Source organism: Oncorhynchus mykiss, chromosome 23 (genome assembly GCF_057628025.1).
Source record: "Oncorhynchus mykiss isolate SJ-2025 chromosome 23, ASM5762802v1, whole genome shotgun sequence".
Classification (NCBI taxonomy): domain Eukaryota; kingdom Metazoa; phylum Chordata; class Actinopteri; order Salmoniformes; family Salmonidae; genus Oncorhynchus; species Oncorhynchus mykiss.
In genome coordinates, this window is record NC_143044.1 from 18531356 (window position 1) to 18551703 (window position 20348).

The 20348-nt window shown below is 39.2% G+C and overlaps 1 protein-coding gene across 8 annotated transcripts in view; it reads left to right on the forward strand.

The window, feature by feature from the left end:
• LOC110502528 (protein bicaudal C homolog 1-B) overlaps positions 1-20348 on the forward strand; it is a 75888-nt gene that overhangs the window by 20366 nt on the left and 35174 nt on the right. For all 8 annotated transcript variants that reach the window (XM_036960076.2, XM_036960078.2, XM_090216991.1 and 5 more), the window contains exon 2: positions 9520-9566. In XM_036960076.2, the coding sequence (XP_036815971.1) occupies positions 9520-9566 (47 nt within the window). The remainder of the gene's footprint in view (positions 1-9519; positions 9567-20348) is intronic.

Genomic DNA, 20348 nt, shown 5'->3' on the forward strand with positions numbered 1-20348 from the left:
TTTTATGATAAGGACATGTGAAGCACACATTTGGACTTGTTTGGCTTGCTTGTATGACAAAGTGATATTCATTATAGTCCTCAACATCTACAGTTGAAGTCGGAAGTTTACATACACTTAGGTTTGAGTCATTAAAACTCGTTTTTCAAACACTCCTTAAATTTCTTGTTAACAGACTACAGTTTTGGCAAGTCGGTTAGGACATCTACTTTGTGCATGACAAAGGTAATTTTTCCAACAATTGTTCACTTATTATTCACTGTATCACAATTCCAGTGGGTCAGAAGTTTACATACACTAACTTGACTGCCTTTTAAACAGCTTGGGAAAATAATGGAGATTTCATGGATTTAGCAGCTTCTGATAGGCTAATTGACATCATTTGAGTCAATTGGAGGTGTACCTGTGGATGTATTTCCACACCTACCTTCAAATTCAGTGCCTCTTTGCTTGACATCATGGGAAAATCAAAAGAAATCAGCCAAGACCTCAGAAAAAAATTGTCGACCTCCACAAGTCTGGATCATCCTTTTGGAGCAATTTCCAAATGCCTGAAGGTACCATGTTCATCTGTACAAACAATCGTACGCAAGTGTAAACACCATGGGACCACACAGCCGTCATACCGCTCAGGAAGGAGACGCGTTCTGTCTCCTAGAGATTAACATACTTTGGTGCGAGAAGTGCAAATCAATCCTAGAACAACAGCAAAGGACCTTGTGAAGATTCTGGAGGAAACTGGTACAAAAGTATCTATATCCAAAACGAGTCCTATATCGACATAACCTGAAAGGCTGCTCAGCAAGGAAGAAGCCACTGCTCCATACCGCCATAAAAAAAAGCCAGACTACGGTTTGCAACTGCACATGGGGACAAAGATCGTACTTTTTGGAGAAATGTCTTCTGGTATGATGAAGAAAAAAATATATAACTGTTTTGCCATAATGACCATCGTTATCTTTGGAGGAAAAAGGTGGAAGCTTGCAAGCCGAAGAACACCATCCCAACTGCGAAGCACGGGGGGCAGCATCAAGTTGTGGGGGTGCTTTGCTGTAGGAGGGACTGGTGCACTTCACAAAATAGATGGCATCATGACGGAGGAACAGTATGTGGATATATTGAAGCAACATCACAAGACATCAGTCAGGAAGGTAAAGCTTGGTCGCAAATGGGTCTTCCAAATGGACAATGACCCCACACATACTTCCAAAGTTGTGGCAAAATGGCTTAAGGAAAACAAAGTCAAGGTATTGGAGTGGCCACCACAAAGCCCTCACCTCAATCCCATAGAACATTTGTGGGCAGAATTGAAAAAGCATGTGCGAGCAAGGAGGCCTACAAACCTGACTCAGTTACACCAGCTCTGTCGGGAGGAATGGGCCAAAATTCACTTTTGCTTGTGGAAGGCTACTTGGAAAAGTTTGACCTAAGTCAAACAATTTAAAGGCAATGCTACCAAATACTTATTGAGTGCATGTAAACTTTTGTCCCACTGTGAATGTGATGAAAGAAATAAAAGCTGAAATAAATCATTCTCTGTTATTCTGACATTTCACATTCTTAAAATAAAGTGGTGATCCTAACTGACATAAGATGGAATTTCTACTAGGATTACATGTCAGGAATTGTGAAAAACTGAGTTAAAATGTATTTGGCTAAGGTGTGTGTAAACTTTCGACTTCAACTGTATTTTTTGAACATACATTGAGTCCTCTTAATTTACAGCAGTTCCTCACTCAGACAACAAAAAAATTGCAAAAGTTGCCCAATTTTGCAGGTGGGAGGTGTGCAGCTTCTTGTTGAGTGCGGTGCTCAAGTTCAGCACAGCTGTCAGTCAAGACCCATACAGCACTGTGAAATTCAGAGCCTGCACTGACATCATTTGTAGCATGTTGCAGTAGCCAGTACATTCCAAATTAGGCACTTATTAGTAGGGTTGGGCGGTATCCAGATTTTCATATTGTCATACTTGATCTCACACCGGGATTCACATTATTACCGGCTTTGTACACAAGGTGGCGCAAAACAAACCGCCCCAAAAAAATCTATTTGGGCGTCTAATGCTAATGCTAACAAAATTAGCACATGTGAAATATGCCAACCAGCAGAAATGAAAATAAACTAATTGCAAAGACAGGCAATCCAGCTCATCAAGTTATACATACAGTGTATGTAGGTAGGAGCAACCGAATGTCATTTTTGGTGAGTTTGGACATTTACAAGTGAATGTGAACAAGAAACAATATGATAGGCCTAAACGTTAGAAATATGATGACCATGCATCGTTTTTGCAAAAAACACCTTGCTTTTTCATTGTAAGCTCATATACTTGTGTATGTTGTCGTCTGATGAAAATTAAGCTATTTTCTGCCGAATGTCTTGCACTAATGTATTTTCTGTGAATGAAAACTATAGTTGCTTGTCCCTGATCACTCTATTGAAGTGTAACAATACTGACTTTCAATATAAAACGCAACCCCTGTCAATACACAGCTGGACTCACCTGCTCCCGTTGTCTCCCGTTGTGCTATTTACAAACAGATACATGACTGGCTCAACTGTTCTGGAGAACTATGTGAGCTTCATAATGTAAAGTAATGTGACAGCTGACATAAAGAACGTGATCTGCTTTATCTCCTAATGTTTTGAAAATGTTGACGGCAGGTATTTACTTTTTTTTGAAATTGCTACAAATATGAAAATCTATTGAAAAACTTCAAATGAATAGTTTAAATGATATTGATGGTATTGAAAAACCATCCTGTGGCTATTTCTAAATACCCCGGTCGGTGGTATATATTGTACACTGCCCAAGCCTACCCAAATCTGCCATTTTCAACCCGTGTACGGGTATGAGTGTAAAAGTCTACGGAATAAGGAATTTTAGAAAACACATTATTTGTATTCCTCCACTGAGGCTGAGTTGATGAAGTGCAACACATACCCACTTGTGTGATTATTAAGCCTTTTCTCTCAAATCATCATAATCTGTTTATATTTGCCTGCCAGCATCTTTAGAAAACACTGTTGTTGCACACTGTTTTACGACAGTCTTGCATCATATGCCAGATAATGAATTTTTCTTTTTCCCCCCCCACTTTTTCATAATAGAAGGATGGAGTACATTTGAATGGCCAATAACTTCAAACATGGTGACAGGCCTGTTGATCTAGAAGATTTACGGTGTAGGGGATTCAAAGGCATTTATAGTTGGACTTGGAGTATTTTCGTCTGATGGTCCTTCTTGTGTATTACGGATGTTTGTCATTAGTACTTTAATCATTCGATCTAATTCACGTTTTATTTCAGACTGTTTTTAATTGGGACCCACCGGAGGATGAACATTCTTAGATGAATGTGCTTTTGTTTAAGGGCAATTCCACGGTAACAGAATTGCGCTGAGACTCAGATTTTTCAGAAACGGAAACCATTTATTTAAAAGTTTAACATACCTAACAACTATGCACAAGGACTAACTATTTACACTGGACATTTTACAAAGATGTTTTTACTGGAAGAACTGTTCAGATGCAAAGTTTGGTAACAGAATTTTGGCAATATCTGCCTCAGTTTTTTTTTATGTGACCATGTTTTCCCAAAAAAATATCTTAAATATCTGCTTCGAGTTAACATTAAAATATATCACTGCATCGCTAGAGGCGTTTCTGAGGTCCTGGGTTCGATCCCGGGCTGTATCATAACCGGCCGTGATCGGGAGTCCCATAGGGCGGTGCACAATTGGCCCAGCGTCCTCTGTGTTCGGGGTTGGTTTGGCCAAAAAGTCGCTAGTCGCTCTAGCGACTTTTTGTGGCGGGCCGGGCGCCTGCAGGCTGACCGTGAACAGTGTTTCCTCCGACACAGGTGCTACTGGCTTCCAGGTTAAGCGGACCAGTGTTGAAGCGTGGTTTGGTGGGTCATGTTTCGACGGAATCATGACCCGACCATTGCCTCCCCAGCCCGTTGAGGAGTTGCAGCGATGAGACGATTGAAAGTGGGGAGAAAAAAAGAGCGTAAAATACAAAAGAATGGGGTGTCAGCTATGAATGAACTTTTGGTTATTGAACTACAGTAAGTGAAGTGGATTTACATCTGGTAATGGGATTTGATCATGGGTCCCTGATCTGTACTGTACAGATGCATAATTATGGATAAGAATGCCATTCTCTTCATGGTGACATATCTTAAGTAGGTACACAAAGCTAAAAGTATGCAATATCCTCGTTTGCATTTGGGGGTATTATTGTACATAATGGCTATTATGGTTGGTGTGGACCGGACAAAATCAAAAACCAGTCGTAGACTTCTATGTTTTACAAGTATGGACATCAAAGTAGGACACAGTAAGTAGAGTTCAGTACAGTAAATGTACACTACTGGTCAAAACCCTTCATTTAAAGGGGTTTTCTTTATTTTTACTATTTTTATAGAATAATAGTGAAGACATCAAAACTATGAAATAACACATATGGAATCATGTAGTAACCAAAAAAAAGTGTTAAACAAATCAAAGATTTTTGAGATTCTTCAAATAGCCACCCTTTGCCTTGATGACAGCTTTGCACACTCTTCGGTAAGAGGTTTTTCAACTGTATGGGCACATTAAGTGTTTTCTTGAGGCAAGCTAAAGTTTCGGAGCTGTAGTCTACACCCCTTCATCTGTGATTGGTCAACAGTAGGAATTCTTCAAAGTCTTTGTCATTCAAGGAGAGATTACTTGTTGTCATGCACATTTTCTCTTTGAGAAATACTGCACCAAACATCTTAGTTTGATTGTAAAATTGCGCGACTAAGGTCTCCACCGCAAAAACTCAAGAAATCTGTCAAATTTTGACATTATCTTAGATTCATTCTATTTTGAGGAATAGTATACTGGTTATGGCATCTCATAATGGACAAACAGTACTATTGCCTATTTTATTCTAGTTTTTCAACCAAATGTCTTTTGAGAGAGTTTGTGAGCACACTTGTTCGGCTAGCCGAGGTTGGTTTGTGACTACTATGAATTCCCTTTGTATCCAATTTGATTGCAGAAATTGCATTACCAATTTGTCTGAAAGTTTGTTAGCGATTTGGTAACATAATTGAGTTTTAATCACTTACTAATTCATAAACAAAATGTATCTGTAAAAAAATACTATACCTAATTGATAGGTCTACCTTGTTACTTCTGTGCACTTTCATTACTCTCCTCATGAGGTACATAGCTTTAAAATATTTTCAAATGTATGTGTGTTTTTGGTAATGGAATTTCAAGGCACAAGGCAATGTTTCTTAAACGTACAGAAAGCAGAACAAATTTCACTAAACTAAATATAAGTATATTAGATATTAGTTGGCAGGGTTCTTCAACATTATTGTTTTTCTGGTAGATGTTTTCTAAGACCCTTTTTCCATCTGTATGACAAGTAATCAAAGCCTTTGCTTATTCCACATTTTTAGGATGGAAATTGGTTGAATTGATCGAAAATAGTGCTGAGCGATTACTGCTTTTTGAGGATGTTTCGGTTCGATTATGTAAAAAAAATAATGTTTTTTTTGTTTCAATTTTTTTTTTACACATTAAATGTACTATGAGTTATGTGGGTTGAACACTGTAACACAGACTAAAACAATTATATTGTTCCTTGATGGTAGTGTCTGCCCATTACTGCTTACAGGTAACTATAATTTATTCACATTACTTAACTCTTAGAAAATATTTTAGTTGTGTACATTTGTTTTATTTTTCTGACTTTATTTAATTTCAAGTCATCTATCTATAGAGCTGCTGCCTATGCTGTCTGACAATCACTTTTGTAGTTCTTCAACGTAAATAAGGCAAACTTTTATGACTGCTGAATACCAACTATCAATCACTTAGGTCATGTATTTTCAGGTAGAGATACTTCCCGAAGCAACAGCTGCTCTCTATATCACCTAATTATTGGGTATTCTTCTGTCTTTTCTGTAGCAGGCTTAAAAGAAACACAGACCGGACAAGTAGATACGCAATGGATTATTAGTTAATTACCACGTTTTATGTGCTAAACTATGTAGAATTGGCCTGTTAGAAACTCCCTACTACATTGCACAGTTCAGGCTGGATCTGATTTATTTCTAGAGAAACTGTGCACTGTGCGCATTGAGCTCTCAGAAAAAGAAAAAAAATATATAAAAATTGTACCGACTTAGTTGTTTAAAAAACGAAACATAACAGGATTCTCAGTTAATCGCTCAGCACTACAAAAAAAAGGCTTTCATTTGACACCCAATCTGTTATGAACTTCATGTTGGTGCTCATGGGTCTTTTTATATGGAAATTACCTTAAATAATTTACAGTCACAGATTTAGTGGCTTTCCTTCCAGGTCTTGGTTTTTGACCCCTGTTTAAATTCTCATTCTACCACTTGAATAATAATGTTATGTTGTGGACATTGAGATTTGATCAACACATTTTCTGCTTGAGAGCCTTACAGAGCGGAGTTTTGTGTGGTTTATTTCTGTCTAGTTTTCTGTGTGTCTTTTAAGAACTGTTGGCTAAACCTGAAAATGCTAAGCTACAGTACACCAGCTGCTATGTCTCCACTGTCTCATAACCTACAGAACTAAGACAATGTTAGTATTTTGATGAATCAGAGTGTGTATTGTTTTTACTGAACAGTATTCCTTTCTGTTGGTGCAATTCTGTAATTTGATACTGTATGTTTCCAATAATGCCGGCCCACCCCTTACCAGAGTCTTAATCTTTCCCAAAGTCAGACATGCTAGGCCAGTATCATCCCTTCTCCTAGTGTGGCCCTAATAGGCTGTACCATCTACCTCATCCATTTGACCTCCAATTCTAATACTCCCACCTCCTCTCAACTGTGTGATTCACCACACTCCTCATCTACAATGACCAACAACTCCCACAGGGCATGCTGACCCCAACCTGCGCTTCTTTTTTCAATTCCAATTTGAGGATTTTAGCCTATTATTCAAACACAGCATACTGGCAGCGCCGACATGTCTTACAGGTAGCCAGGCTCCCTGCAGTTAGACACTTTTTTTTAAAAACACAGTATTTCCTTAAAGCCATTGAACATACCGATTTGGCATGTGTTTGTCTGTTGGACATTAGGAAAACGAGATTCCAGTCTTGGAGGTGTGTTTCTGACCGATTTCGCGTTTTTGTTTAATGATGAGACACTAGACGCGGAAGCCTGTTTCACTTCCTCAAAATCCCCAGAATGAATCTAATAGGACTCAAGAAATCTGTATTTCATTTTGACGTTTTTTGCCGAGGATGTTTCAGTTGCGCAATTTTACATCTGTGATTGGCGCAGTATTTGTCAAGTAAAAGAAAATGTGACATGTCTTGTGTAAACAAAGTTGGAGCTGCTGGGCAGGTCTGTCTCAGTGTATATACTATTGGATAGAGTGCAATCACCGCAGCTGTTCACCCATCTTAGTGGGCAAATGGACATCGTCAAATCAAAACCCAACCTTCCTTTACCCTTGAGACGCACGGATGTTTCAAACTCCGTTTTAGACGAGACTGACTTTATGACCAAAATTATCCAATTTACACTTTGTAGTCATTTTTGACACTAGAATAACTGTTTCTGACTGGAATCGATGCCACATAGGCCGTTTTGTTGCTTCTGTTATAATATCAAACTCTTATAACTATTGGTAATTTTTGAAATAATATTCCCTGTAAGAAAGGTGCCGCTTTCAGACTAATCGGGGACTGTGAATAGTATTTCATGTGAAATGTATGGGCTACATTGTTCTGAATGAAGCAGGCCCTCGTGTGAAATAGCTGCAGAGGTGTTTTTGCGGGGGAGTAAGTACAAGCATGTGTGCAATGTACTTTATGAAGTTATTACTCCATGACCAAGGGCCAGTTTGTGAGGACACAAAATAAAACACCTGTTGGGGTCATTTATCTTATTCCTACATTTTTTCTTACCGAAGAAATGTTATATTGAGAATGAACAGTGAAATATTTGTTTTCTTTCAAATGTCAAGCCACTAGTATTGCATTTCACCACTCCTTATGGATCACATGGGGACGGATAATTAAGAAGGTACCTTTTTAAATCTAATGAAACTGGACAGGTTTCAGAGTGGGGAAGCAACTTGGATAAATCTCAGGACCAGATATAATGATACTCAAGTTGTCAAACCCTCCACAACATTATTTACATGTTGATATCAAGAAAGCAAAAGTGCTGTATTTCAATAGGAAATTATGGTGACGTATGACTAGGGTTGCACAATTCTGGAAACTTTCAGAAAAATCCAGTTTTTAAAGAAATCCTGGTTGGAGTATTCTGGTTATTTTGCTTATTGTGTGAATCTTCCAACTGGGTTTTTTGTAAACCCTGTACATTTTGGGAAAGTGGATGGATTTTTTTGATATATACCTGTATATTTTTTGCAACCCTACATATGACATTGTCCTACAGTATTTTGCCAAGGTACATACTGTGTGTTTCCATGGACCAATTATAGCCAGTTAATAATTTTGAATGTTGACATTGTCGTTGTATCTGTCGAACTGCTTTGCTTTATCTTGGCCAGGTCGCAATTGTAAATGAGAACTTGTTCTCAACTTGCCTACCTGGTTAAATAAAGGTAAATAAAATAAATTTTCTGTAATTTTTCTGAAGAAAATGCATTGCTATCCAGAGGTGATACTAATCAGAACATTGGGTTAAGTTGATCATAACATTAATTATTGTCATTACATCAAGGCCATTATTTATCACTGTACACCAGTTCTGTGGTGACCCTGACCCAGTTCCGCTGAAAATGTGGTAAATCCATCAAGTGAATACAGAAACCACCTCAGATGACGGATAAATGCTCTGCAGAGAACAGCGATGTATTTTACATCAACAGAAAAGCCACAGGCCAGACAAAAGGACTTGCAGAATGATCTGTATCAGAAACAAATGATTGTATATTCACTGTGGTTGGGAGACTGTTCCTTGCCCATATTATATAGTACCAGAAGCCGAGGTCTTTAGTATATTTTCATGGCAAGTCTTTCAAATAATATTTCTTATACTCATGGATATCTTTACATAATTGTGTGCTCTGCCAGGTATCTGTCAGTCAGTTCTCTGGTAAGCTAACATTCCTCATGCCAGCCGTACGGCACCATGCTAATACAGGAGGAGACATTGTCTGTCCAAAAGTGTGAATATCCAAAAAAGATGGATCACCCATAATGGTAGTATAGCACTGAGACCTTTTATACAAAGTTCAGCAATTTGTTAAAAGGAAGCTGTATCTAATTATAAGGATTATCAAGAATGAGTTTGACGTCTATCTAAATCCCAAAATTGTATATACTGATATGCCAATACCCAAGGAATGGAGATCCACTGAAAAGTAGATTTTTTTGGGGGGGGATTTAGTCATGGTATCCTCACATTTCCAGGACATTGGATAACCGAAGCGTGATTTGGCTCTGTGAATGTTATATAGTATTGTATATTTAACAGTTAATGGTTTCATGAATTGTTTCTTTTTCCTCTCCTCTACAGCGGCCGCTGGGGGACGAGTCAATGGTGGCGAGGATTTCTTTCAGAAGGTAAATCTCTAATCTGTATTATTGGATCATGTTTGGATTGTGTTCAAGTCCAGAGAAGAGCACTTTCCTTCAGGTGATGAAAGTGTCCGGTGTTCGTTTAATAGGGTCCTGATTGTAGATACGTTAGTATAATTTTGACTTGAAACAAATGCACCTGAAACTATTGTAGGCCTTGCACAAGTCAGGCGTGTGCTTGACAGGTTGAGGCTGCACATTTGATAGGCCAATGTTGGACTACTCTCCACCCACAGAGCATGTACAGACAGAGATGGATACAACGCATTCATACACATATGCATCCGCTTTGTTGTCATATTTTGTTACCATCAAATATTTTCATTTTTTTTTTCTAAGACTCAGTTGAGTTTGTACTAGTCTGCTCTACGTTATTGCATAGGCATCCAAGTAATTACCTGAAAGAAAATGGAAAAGTGTTTGAAGACACTGCTCCTGTTTTAAAGTGCTGTTTCCTGAAGTGTTTGAACTCCCTCCATAGCATGTTAATATACTTTTTAATTAAATAAGTGATGGACATTGGTTTATTTTAGCATTCTTATTTGTTTATTTTCCATCTCTGGTTTTGAGGGAAGTTAAATTGCCTACTGCTATGTCATTTATTTTAACTGTCCCTACAGCCATTTCATGTCCAAGAAATGCAAACCGGGCGCCGTCCCATAATTTTTTTTACCATATATTCTAGACATGTGTTTTGTCTCTAAAAACAGTGCCTTCTGAAAGTGTTCAGCCCCCTTGACCTTTTCCACATTTTGTTATGTTACAGCCTTATTCTAAAATGGATTAAATAAGTACAAATCCTCAGCAATATAAACACAATAACCCATAATGACAAAGCAAAAAAAAACAGTTTTTTTAAAAATGTTAGCAAGTGTATTACAAATATTCAGACGCTTTGCTATGAAACTATAAATTGAGCTCAGGTGCATCCTGTTTCCATTGATCATCCTTGATGTTTCTACAACTTGATTGGAGTCTACCAGTGATAAATTCAATTGATTGGACATGATTTGGAAAGGCACACACCGGTCCCACAGTTGACAGTGCATGTCAGAGCAAAAACCAAGCCATGAGGTTGGAGGATTTGTGCGTAGAGCTCCGAGACTGGATTTTGTCAAGGCACAGATCTGGAGAAGGGTACCAAAACATTTCTGTAGTATTGAACGTCCCAAAGAACACAGTGGCCTCCATCATTCTTAAATGGAAGACATTTGGAACCATCAGTACTCTGCTCAGTTTGGCCAGCAATAGGAAATCAGGGGAGGAGGGCCTTGGTCAGTAAGGTGACCAAGAAGTTGGTCACTCTGACAGAGCCCCAGAGTGCCTCTGTGGAGATGGGAGAAGGACAACCATCTCTGCAGCACTCCACCAATCAGGCCTTTATGGTAGAGTGGCCAGACGGAAGCCACTCTTCAGTAAAAGGCACATGACAGCCCGCTTGGAGTTTGCCAGAAGGCACCTAAATGACTCTGACCATGAGAAACAAGATACTCTGGTCTGATGAAACCAAGATTGAACTCTTTGGCCTGAATGCCAAGCGTCACATCTGAAGGAAACATGGCACCATCCCTACGGTGATGCATGGGGTTGGCAGAATCTGGCTGTGGGATGTTTTTCAGAGCCATGGACTGGGAGACTAGTCAGGATCGAGGCAAAGATGAGCGGAGCAAAGTACAGAGGGATCCTTGATGAAAACCTGCTCCAGAGTTCTCAGGACCTCAGACTGGGGGCGAAGGTTCACCTTCCAGCAGGACAACGACCCTAAGCACACAGCCAAGACAATGCAGGAGTGGCTTCGTGACAAGTCTCTGAATGTCCTTGAGTGGCCCAGCCAGAGCCCTGACTTGAACTCTATCAAGCATCGCTGGAGAGACCTGAAAATAGCTGTGCAGCAAAGCTTCCCGTCCAAAGTGGGTCTGAATACTTATGTATATGTGATATTTAAGTTGGGGTGTTTCATTATACATTTGCAAACATTTCTACAAACCTGTTTTTCATTATGGGGTATTGTGCGTAGATTGAGGAGAGAAATTATTTAATCAATTTTAGATCAAGGCTGTAAGGTAACAAAATGTGGGAAAAGTCAAGGGGTCTGAATACTTTCCGAATGCACTGTATGTAGCTTATTCAATTAAACTTATCTGACATAATTGTAGGTGGTGCCTTTGCTTGCCAATTATGCTTTTCCAAAGCCACTGCCCTGTCTTCACATGCAATCATTACTATGCCAATGTTCCATTCCAAACTATGCTGGTCAGAAGTTTAAAAGGTCAATAATTGTACATTAACCGTAGTTATGTTTGGCGATCGGAAAAGGACAATAACAGACTGTGAAGTTTTTATTGAAGAATTTCCGTTCAAATGGGTCTGGAATTTCCCTGCGATAGCATGACCAGCACACAGACCCAATTAATGTCAGAAAAATAAACATTGTAGACATCTGGAACGGTTTATTCTAAATAAAATGTATGGGGTGTTTGGACTATGTTGAAGTCGATGAAAATGGGAAGTCTTACTTACACCATTTCCTTCCCTCAAACACACCCATGTACCACACACACGTATGCAGTCCCTCATATATCACACAAAATACACACAATGATTCCCCCTCCACACACACACACCTGCACATACAGTTTTATAGTGAGGGTTGGCGTCCCAGCAATTCCTTGGAAATAAACTGCAAGTTTTTGTGAGGTCAGTAAGAGAAAAACAAAACACTCTTGCAGGCATTTCCCTGTGGTAGATCACTCTCTTACTCATTGTCTGCTTGTCTTCCGTTCAGGCCAGCTCTCAGACCCAACCACATCCATCCCCATTTTCTCTCTCCCTCTAATGCTGGGTCCAAGCATTGTTTCCCACTCAGATCAGTGTATTAAACCATTTGTAATGTATTGTGACATGGACCTTTTGGTGTATTTGACTGTTGGACAACATACTTTGTGTAGGCTATTATGTATTGTGAAAACTACTTGACAATTTAACTCAAAGACCATGGACCATTGAACAGTTCGACAGGCTGTTGGACCATACGATGTTTGGACGGTGAATAGTTTGACTGGTAGATCGTGGATCATTAAACCTTTTGGCGTGTTGGATTGGTGGGCTATTAGACTGTGAAGAGTTGGACTGGTAGACTATGGACCACAGAGCTTTAGTGGAGGCTTCAGGCAAATTTATTTGAGTGCTGAGCCAGTCCCTCCCTCCCTCCCTCATCCCTCGGCTGTGGTTCTGTAAACAACGCCAGCTTGATATATGAGCACTGATGCACTCTGATCGGAGGCCAGAAGGATTCTACTTCATTATTTTAGAAGTACAACATCGTCCTGTAGTTTTATGCTGTCTAGTGGGTGAGAAAGGAAAGTCTTTTGATTATTTTGGTAGAGAATAGAGGGATAGCAAGGTAGAGGAAGTAAGTGAAAGGGTGAAAATGAGTCATCACATCACAATGAAGGAATTAATTGTATGATTATTTAAGTGAAGTTGCTGACTTTGCGAGGTGTCCATTACAACAAACCAATAGCCCTCTAAATTGGTTGGTTCCTCTAAGTACTTGAAAGCTTTTTATGTTTTAAAAAGTAGCAGATATTGTGCAGTTGCTCCTAATTTGGGATAATCTTTTTTGAACTATGCACATATTAGTTGAACACCTTAAGGTTAAGGTCTTCTCCCCAAACATAATGGAGCTCGTGAGAGTTAGCGCATGGATTGTTGGCACATGTTAAATTCATGCGATCAGTCTCATGGGAAGAAAACAGTGGATGGATCACTAACTAAGACTCTCAACTGAAACAAGAGAACACCCACCCCATCCCTTTAACTCCTAAACCCTCTGTCTATCTCACACAAACACACACACACACACACACAGCTGAATCAACAGTGATACAGGAAGACAGTCCACTCCATCCATGTTGATTGCCACCGTGCCTCACACACACATAGAAAACTCTAAGTCTACACCCCCTTGAACCTTTTCGTTGCATTACGAAGTGGGATTGAAATAGATTTCATTGTCATTTTTTTCTCTCATTGATCTACACAAAATTCTCCATGATGTCAAAGTGAGAAGAAAATTCTACAAACTTTTTCAAATGAATAACAAATTAAATAACTAAAATATAGTCGTTTTAGGCAAGCCTAAATTAGTTCAGAAGTAACATTTTGCTTAATAAATCCCAAAGGAAGGAAGAGTAGCTGCAGTAGCTAATGGGGATCCACAATAAATACAAATAAGTTATATGGACTCACTGTGTGAAATAATAGTGTTTGACATGATTTTGAATGACTACCCCTTCCTCTGTGACCCATACAACATCTGTTAGGTCCCTCAGTCAAGTATTGAATTTCAAGCACAGATTCAACTACAAAGACCAGGGAGATTTTTAAAAGCCTCATAAAGAAGGGCAGTGATGGGTAACAATAACAAATCAGACATTTAAATATCTCTTCAAGCATGGTCAAATTAATAATTATGCTGTGGATGACGTATTAAACCACCCAGGGACATCAAAGATGCAGTTGTCCTTCTGAATTGAGTTGCAGGACAGGAACAAAACTGCTTCGGGATGTCACCCGAGGCAATTTTTTTAAACAGCTATGGCAGAGTTCAATGGCTGTGATGGGAGTAAACTGAGGATGGATCAACAACATTGTAGTGACTTTACCTTAATGACCTACATGACAGAGTGAAAAGAAGAATACAAATATTCCAAAACATGCATATGTATGCAACAAGGGCACTAAAATAAAACTACAAAAAAACACAACTTGTTGGCTTAAATGCAAAGTCTTATGTTTGAGTCAAACTCAACACATCACAGAGTAACTGCCTCCTTATTTTCAAGCATGGTGGTGGCTGCGTCATGGTATGAGTAGGGCTGTGGCAGTCATGAAATTTCATCAGTCGGTGATTGTCAAGCAAATAGCTGTCGATCTCACGGGAATTGACCGTTAATTAACATAAACACATTTAGCATCTTCTGGCTTCCACACACAGCCTACAAGCCACTGATGCAGATGTACATTTTTAAAAGTCTAATAAATCCATGTAATATACCCCACACCTTCACAATAAATCCATTATTTATTTTCGACAGGTCTAAAGAAGCATGATATGAAGAAAATGTAGTCTATTTCAGAAGAACAGAATAGCATACTCTGAATTGTCCTTACGTTTGGTCCTGATCTGGCTATGCCAAATGGCTGTGGGCTGCACTAGTTCATTTAGAGGGATGATAGAGTGCTGAGTACCGGTGAGTTATCAAGTTTGGCAGACTACTAATGACCATCAGCAGCATCACAGCTTGGAGAAGCCTAATTACCGTGACTAAACGGTCACATGGAATTTTACTGCCTTCATGACTCGTGACCGCCGGTGTGGCGGTAATACGGTCACCACAACAGCCCTAGGTATGAGTATTCTTGACATCTGCGAAGACTGGAGTTTAAGATGAAAGAAACAGGATGGTTTAGCACTGACAAAATCCTAGGGGAGAACCTGTTTCAGTCTGCTTTTCACCAGACACTGGGAGGGGAATTCACCATCAGCAGGACAATAACCTACAACACAAAGTCAAATCTATACTGGAGTTGCTTACCAAGAAGACAGTGAATGTTCCTGAGTGGCCAAGCTACAGTTTTGACTTAAATCTGCTTGAAAATCTATGGCAAGACTTGAAAATGTCTATCTAGCCATGATCCCCAATATCTTCACAGACATTTAAGATAAAAAAATAAAAAATAATGAAATAAAAAGTAAATATTGCACAATGCAGGTGTGTAAAGCTCTTGTGAGAAGAATCACAGCTGCATTTGCTGCCAACGGTGATTCTAACATGTATTGACTCAGGGGTGGTGAAGACTTACCTAATCAAAGTGTATTAGGGTTTTATTTTTCTTTAATCTTTTAAAAATGTGAGAATGTTTCTTCCACTTTGAAATTCAAGTATTTTGTGTAGATGGTTGACAAAAAATGACTAAATCAATTTGAATCCCGCTTTGTAACACAATAAAATGTGAAGAAATCCAAGGGGAGTGTAGACTTTCTATAGGCATTGTATACTCGCAGTACATAAATCTGGGCTCATTAACTAGGATTCAGCCACAATCTTTTTCTTGAGCGGTTGATCAGGGGGCCGGAACATAATTACGAATCATTTGTAGACTGCAAAAAGCCCAAACTGATATAATATTTGACAAAAACAATAATGGCACAAGTGACTGTTTTTGATGACATTCCCAAAATGACATCCTGTTCGATTTGGGTTATAGCACTACGTATGTATCTGACCTTCCTGCTAGATCCAATCAGTGTAATATGTAATGAAACTGATCACAATGCTAAATGTATGCATTACTTGAAAAGGGCACAGTAGCAGAAAGACTGAAGAGTGGAACGTTAAATGTATAGTTAACCTAATTTGTGCAAATAGCTGACCCATTTGAGAGGTATTTGCTGGGCCCTTCATAAAAATAAACGCTATCCACCCTTAAAATGGTGTGTGGTCTGTCAGAAATCACTCCCATCTGTATGGCCTTGCCAAGAACCGCAACTATGGAGAGGAAGCAAGTTCCTGAACAAGACCCTATAGAGAAGAAATGGAGGGCGGCAAAAAATGTAATTGGCTGTAAAGTTTTGACTTAGGGAATCTATATAATTGCATATATCTCTATAAACATTTGGTTGTCGGTTTCATCACAATTATTTGACATCCCTTTAATAGGGTTTTGATCTGATTTGTATTAACTGGCTTTCCAAACATGCCTGGCCTTTACTGAGGCATACATTTCCTGATTGGATGCAACAAAGGGCAGTGATCATCTCATAACTGTTGTTGCATTGCATGTTGCTATGCTACAGTATACAATCCCTGTATCCATTGTATCATGTGATATCATATCTGATCATAGTCCATTCCCTGGCCTTTCCTGGAATGTGTCTAGTTTTGGAAATGTCTATATTTTGAAAGAAATCTGCATACTGTAGTTGCTCTGGTGTACCTGAAGAATTTCAAAGCACCATAGAGAATAAAAAGGCAGTTGTGTTTCTTCACCGGGACAAAATCATTTTGTGGAATTAAGCAGAAACCCCATTATTGGCCCATGAGACTGATACAATTGGGGAGGGGAAGAGCCAAAGGGGGGAGGGGTGCAGAGCGAAATTCCTGATGGATATGGTGAACAAAATGTTCCAGAGATGTGTTTGTCATACTGTTGAGTGGGAGCACATAGTTTTGTTTATAGAGTGAAAGTTTACGGGGGTGGTTCGTATAAAATGTATGATAATATGCTCACGTGTATCATGATTGAGAGAATGTGCTAAAGACTATCTCTCTGATTCAGTGCTGGTGTGGAATGTTGGTAAAGATGGGACTTATCATATATGTTGAATTTGGAAATCCTCGGGGCTAGATTTCCCAGTGTAAAATGTTATTTACAGAGTCCTAGATTATTGGAGGTCAACTGTATACCATGTTGTCCTCATAGTTGGAAGCAAAACTGTTTCCACATTTGATTTTTTTAAGGTAAAGACAAATTCTTATTTTCAATGACAGCCTAGGAACAGTGGGTTAACTGCCTTGTTCAGGGGCAGAACAACTGATGTTTACCTTATCAGCTCTGGGATTCGATCTTGCAACCTTTCACTTACAAGTCCAATGCTCCAACCACTAGGCTACCTGCCGCCCCCCACATGAAGTCCTTGCAGTTTAGAATCCTATACATCAGTAAACTGCTCTATTCTGTTCGTTAGATAGGAAGTCCATCCAAAAATATGTTGATTTTTTTTTTTCCTTCACCCAAAAGACGACCTTCTTGGTTCTCTATTTTATTTGTATTATCTTGTGAAATGGTTAGAAATGCCACAGCCAAGGGCTTTCATGAGAACTCCAGCTTGGCAGGGCTTTTCTTGCCATTAGACAAAGATAATACCCAAGACCAGTAACATGAGCCAAGGTCTTTAGTGAGAGAATGAAAAATGCAACTCAACAAGACACATTTGTTATACTGTAGGAATGGGTTTTATATCGTGGAAGCATTTTTTAGCTGCCAATACTGTAGTGGATTTGTTTTATTGGTTTCAATGAAGAATGCAGAGACATAGCAACTGGATTAAATTTGAGACTTTTTTTATAAAAAAATAGTAAGTCTCTTATTTTTTTTCCAAAACCTGTGTTTGTGGATAGGCCCCACAATCAGTAATGCTACATAGCATAATTATGTTCTTGCATGGCAGTTCATCAGCCCATCTGTGGTGTGTAAACAACAGTGATGAATAATCTAGCCTAACTCTGACCAGATATTTGAGGTATGTTGTATAGGCTACATTTTCAAAGGTTCAATAAATCTTATCTTTGCAATTTGAATTGACCAGAGCAGTCAAATGTGATTATAAATAGATATAATCATTATTCATGTTTACATGGGGCCCTCTAATAACTGCAAAAATATGTATCCTAATCTTCATATTGTTGGCCCAAAGTAAGACTGAAGTATTCTTTTTATGCTCCACTTCACTTTCCATATTTGTGTTTTGATTATAGTATGTTTGAGAAACTCAGTGATGCTTGAAGGGCCATCCACTCAACCATCAGTGGTCTTTAAGAGTGTGTCATACTGGAGTGAAAATGCACACGTTCAACTAGCACTGCCCAACAGGTGTTTCAGACTGGCTCTGGAAAGTCTGTCAGTCAGTTTGGAGGATGCCAAGCAGGCCTATACTTCCCAAACATATGGAAGAATTTTGACATTTCCTCTATGAATAATGTACTGGATTAAGATAGAAAATCGCAGAATGAAGGCTGTGTTCTTTATTGAAAGAGTTGCTTTTCTTTTGTATTTCTCATAGAAATGCATCGCAATACATAAATCTGGGCTCATTAACTAGGATTCAGCCACAATCTTTTTCTTGAGCGGTTGATCAGGGGGCCGGAACATAATTACGAATCATTTGTAGACTGCAAAAAGCCCAAACTGATATAATATTTGACAAAAACAATCATTTCAAACCTTGCTTACATTTGTGTACGATCACATACAGTCACGTGAAAAAGCATTTGTCCCTTTTTCCCCACTTATATTTTTGATACTGAATGTTATCAGATCTTCAATTTATTTCATAAACAAAGTTATGCAACACCCAATGTCCCTGTGTGAAAAGGTAATTGTCCCCTTACACTCAATAACTGATTGTGCCACCTTTTAGCTGCAATGACTAAAACCAAATGCTTCCTGTCGTTGTTGATCAATCTCACACGTCGCTGTGGGGGATTTTTGTCCCACTCTTCCATGCAGAACTGCTGTAATTCAGCGACATTTGTGGGGTTTTAAGTATGAACTTCTCGTTTCAAGTCCTGCCACAACGTCTCAATTGGGATTATGTCTGGACTTTGTCTAGGCCATTCCAAAACTTCAAATGTGTTCATTTTAGCCATTTTAATGTAGACTTGATTGTGTGTTTTGGATCATTGTCTTGCTGCATGACCCAGCTGCGCTTCAGCTCACAGACAGATGACCTGACATTCTCCTGTAGAATTCTCTGATACGTTGGAGAATTCATGGTTCCTTCTATTAAGGCAAGTCGTCCAGATTCTGAAGCATCAAAGCATCCCCAAACCATCACACTACAACCACCATGCTTGACTGTTGGTATGAGGTTCTTACAGTGGAATGCAGTTTGGTTTTCGCCAGGCGTGGGACCCACGTCATCCAAAAAGTTATACTTTTGAATCATCTGTCCATAGAATATTCTTCCAAAAGTCTTGATGATCCTCCAGGTGCTTTTTGGAAATCTTTGGACGACATGGGCTCCATTATGCCAAAAACCAAACATACTTTTACCACCATGTGAAGTTCATCGTAACTTATTTCATCTTGAGCCTAATAAACTGCATGCTTTCCTGAGTCGTAGTGAGAGGACCACACAACATGTCGTGAATCTAAGTTTCCATCAGGTCTGTCATGACATTTTTTTATTCGACTTTATTCACATAACCAGGTTTCCATCCAAACTTTTTATGGACATCTGCTCTAAGCATATTGTCTCTCTCTGCGTGGGTTCCCATGTGAGGTGTGGAGGTCCTTGCACAACCACTGGAGTCCATGAAGAACATGGAGCAGCTTCATACTGTATGAGGGAACATTCATAGGGTGCTCACGTGTCCAAGCCAGTCTGAGTTCATTCCTTTTCCACCCAAAAACACGAGCCCCTGGTACGCGTTAAAACAAATAATCACGACAGGACCTTTGTGAAAACAAGGAAATTGAAGGACAAGGACAGATCTCTGTGTTTTGGAGATGGATGGTTTTCTGAGATTTTAGTTTCTAATGTAAACCACCAGTCAGCAGGTCTCCATTAGGCGATGCAGATGGTTCATGTTTCTCATGGCTGAACTGTTTGATCCCCAGTCTATGTTCAGGAAGTTATGTGACGGTGAGCGGCCTCATGAGCGTGTGGACGATGCCTGTAGTACCTCAGAATAACACACTCTTTCCTCTCGGACTTGTACTTTTGCTCTTTCTTTTTTTGTTTCACATTCATGCATATGCTCCTGGTTACGATGGGTAGCTTTGTGAAAGGGCTCTCACATAGATTGCAGCTGACACTTTTCACGTGTTCCTAAGCCAACAACACCCAGTCCACTTTCACAAAATATGGAGATGTTGGCTTTTTTTTGGTCACAGAGTACATTTGTTTCAGTAAGCTTATATCAAAAGCCATGTTTTCGCTGGATCATACCATTTCTGGTTGATTTCTCCCCAAAATGT